The sequence below is a fragment of the Fulmarus glacialis genome, unplaced genomic scaffold (genome assembly GCF_000690835.1).
Source record: "Fulmarus glacialis isolate BGI_N327 unplaced genomic scaffold, ASM69083v1 scaffold23690, whole genome shotgun sequence".
NCBI classification, from domain to species: domain Eukaryota; kingdom Metazoa; phylum Chordata; class Aves; order Procellariiformes; family Procellariidae; genus Fulmarus; species Fulmarus glacialis.
The window spans coordinates 17724-20988 of record NW_009189893.1 but is presented as its reverse complement, the minus strand read 5'-3'; the positions used below and the strand labels follow the sequence as shown (position 1 = coordinate 20988).

At 55.3% G+C, this 3265-nt stretch overlaps 1 protein-coding gene across 1 annotated transcript in view; it reads left to right on the top strand.

The window, feature by feature from the left end:
• Positions 1-318: 318 nt before the first annotated feature.
• The window catches only part of MAP2K3 (mitogen-activated protein kinase kinase 3), a 17644-nt gene continuing 14697 nt past the window's right edge, over positions 319-3265 (top strand). The window contains exon 1 of the mRNA XM_009583837.1: positions 319-334. Coding sequence (XP_009582132.1) covers positions 319-334 — 16 coding nt within the window. The remainder of the gene's footprint in view (positions 335-3265) is intronic.

Genomic DNA, 3265 nt, shown 5'->3' with positions numbered 1-3265 from the left:
GAGCCGAGACCGGCCAACCTCAGCAGCTGCAGATGAGGGAACGGAGCGCTACCTTCCCTGTCTCCCCCCGCTCGCCTTCGCTGCTGCTCCCAGCCTTGCAGACCCCCGGGAGCCGGGGACACCGGGCGAGGAGAGCTGCGTGAAGCCGGCGAGCGCTTTGGGCCATGCATTCCCACTGAAAATAATCATCGGTGCTTGCAAGAAGTGCCGTGTGCTGGATCCTGCGGGATTTTTTTTTTTTCTCCTCCTTCCTCCAGCCTGCCCCCATCCCTCTCTTCTGCCAGGCGTGCCAGCACTGTTCTTCATTTCTGGGAAACCATGGACAAGAAGCAAGGTAGATGTTGCAATTTCCAAAACACGTGGTGGGTGAAAGTGAAAGGCTGATTCTGGTGCTAAAAGGGGCCGTGTAACTTTTTTGGGTCAATCCATGCAGTTTTACTTCTTTCTCCTTGCTTGGGCGGGGGGTCAGTGTTTGCAGCTGGGGATCTATTTTTAAAGCACTGGAAACTTGCATGTTTTCTGTGGGGTTGAAACACTGGCATCTTAATTGTAAAAAAAAAAAAAACCAAAACCAAAAAACCCTAGCATGCTTAAAGGAAATTATTCGGAGGGTGCAGCTAGCTCCTGGCTCCGGTTTTACTTGCATTCCTGGGACGCAGGGTTTTCCAGCAGCTCTTGCGTGGTCGTCCCCTGCTAAAAAGCCTGTTGCATTGGAAAGGCGGGCACCCATGGCGGCCCCGGCAGTCAGGAGCTCTGATTCAGCGCAGGCTGACAGGTTGTTTTGGGGCTGCAAGGGGCTTTTTCTAAAGCGTGATTTTTTCCTCCTCCTCGCTCGCTTTTTTTGCAGAAGTGGCGAGCGCGGGGCGGCGATGACCCGCAGGAGCCCCTCTCTGCAGCGGGACCTCGGCAGGCCGATGAGTGACGGCTTTCAGCAGGTTGAGAGCCCTTTTTCCACTTCCACAGATAGCTTTTTCCACTCCCAACGGTGGAAAATAGCACAAAGTGTGCCTGTGAGGAGCTGGCTCTCATGACCAAAGCAACCAAATTCCCCTCTCTGCTTTGCACCCTGCCTCTAATTTCTTTCTTTTTTTTTTTTTTTGATGCTTTTTTGTTCCAGCTCTTTCTTTGTAGCAGGGCTGGGATCCACCCTCCAGCCTTCTGCCCCATCCATTTGACCCTCCTCCTCGGATCGAGGAGAACTGGGATACATCCAAAACATTTTCCCCAGCACTAAGAAAGCAGCGTGGTTCTGGAAGCAGCCTCCTGTGCCGCAGCCGTCCCCAGGACTTCACCTGGGGCTGGAACCAGAGCCCTGGGGAGGCAGTGGAGAGGTTTAATTTCAAAGGTCGGCTCAGACAAATAGTTTTATTTACAGTTCTTTAGATTGTCCTGTTCATTTCTCTCCACCCACGCCAGCGGAGTGAGAAGGATAAACCTCCTGGGGAGAGGTGCAACTTAATAGGACTGAAGTCGGTGGTGGCGAAGACGAGGATTCAGCAGTTGAATTAAGCAGTTCCAGGAAACGTCTGTGTCGGTTCTTAGCTGGTGGAGGTTATAGCATGTGAAAAAAAAATTGTTAGGCTTTTTTTTTCTTTAGAAGGAAATGGTTCCTTTCTTAGCATAAAGGATGCAGTTACGTGCCTGTGGCATCACGTGAATTACAATGTCGTCCGCACCAGGAACTTCTGTCAGCTAATTTTCCCCTGCCCGGGTGCAAGACGCTGTGCCGCATGCCCCCACGGCTGGCAGCCCCTTCCTCTGCCCGGAGCACTGCACCAGCAGCGCCCAGCCGTCCCACGTGCTCGGGGCTGGCTGGCAGAGCCCTGGGGCTTGCAGGGGTAACCGGCACGTGTCCTCAGATTGCCTTGTCCTGCTGCTGCCTTTTCGCCCATGTGGAAGGATCTCTAGAGGGGAGCTGTGTTGCTCTGTGCTTGCAGCCACCCCTCTTGCAAGAGCCCAGTGCCCTGAGAAACTAGAGTGTTTCCAGGATTTTCAGGTGACGTAGACTGTTCTTCACGTTACAGCAGTTCCTCCTGCACCGACCCTACCAGGATCCCAAATGTGGGAGAGACAGTGCCGAGGCCTCGCTGGTGAGAAGGAGCTGACAGCAGCTGCCTGCGGGGGCTAAAAGCAAATGCTGCCCTGGGATGTACTCGGGATAGAAGGGCTTGAATTGCAAGGTCTTGTCATGCCCATCCAACACTGCCTTTTTGTTCCTCCCCCCCAAGTCCTTCCTCCACCCTCATTCACCCTGAAACAGTGCGTGGGCTTTCCCTGGGGGGCTGCAGAGGCTCGGGGACGAAATCACCTCCCAGGGGGGTGATGCATCCAGCTCTGGGGCTTGCAGCAGGCAGCCTGGCAGCCTCCGGGCACTTGGGGGGGCGATCGCTGGGCTGTGTAATAGCGGGGAGGCTGTGCCGTGCCCCCGCGTCGGGGCTCTGCCTGCCCCGAGCAGGCTGTGCAGAACTTTAGGGCAGGACTGCTCGTCTCTTTTCTTTTTGTTTTTTTCCTGGGCTGTGCTCAAGGGGAAGTGATGCCTGCCCACTCAACCTCTGCCCAGCTGGACCCATGCTGCCATTGCAAGCAGCAGGAGAAGTTTGCAGCAAGAAGTAATAGTCAGACCAGCTTGCAGGGTGCTGGAAAGCTTGTGGCAAATTTTGGGAGAGCCCTAACAGACAAATTCAATCTCTGCCTCGGCTCCCCCAGCTGCAGGGCAGCATTGTGGCTGATTTTATTCCTGCAGGCATGGGCTGAGCTGGGTTTTCCACTGGTGCAGGTGTCCCAGCCAGAGCCTGGGAGTGGTAGCAGAATACCTCCGGTTTAATCGGTGCTTTTTCAGGTTGGAGCTAGGAAATGCATTTTGGGGCTAGGTGTGACAGGGTGGGAAAGGGATTGTCACTGACCCTGGCAGTACGATGCTGGGAAGTGAAGGGCAGTGGTTTGGGGGTACAGGGAAGTGGGCTGATGTGCGGGACCCCCGTTATAGCAGAGTTCATGGGGGATAACCGACGCACAGAGGCGTTAAATGACTCTCTTGTATGGTGCAGGGGATTTGTAATGGGGAATCTCCCCATCCCTCGCTGCTCGTCTAACCCCTGCTTGCAAATCCTCCTGCTTGCAAGCTTGGGCTTCACCAAACAACGTGCCCCATTGATTCCCGACCCTGGGCTGGGTGCTCCCAGCTCCCTCTGGCCCTGGCTCTTGCAGCCAGGGCTAAGGAAGGGCTGACGCCGCAGCCTGTGGGACGCCTGGCTCGGGGGGCCGG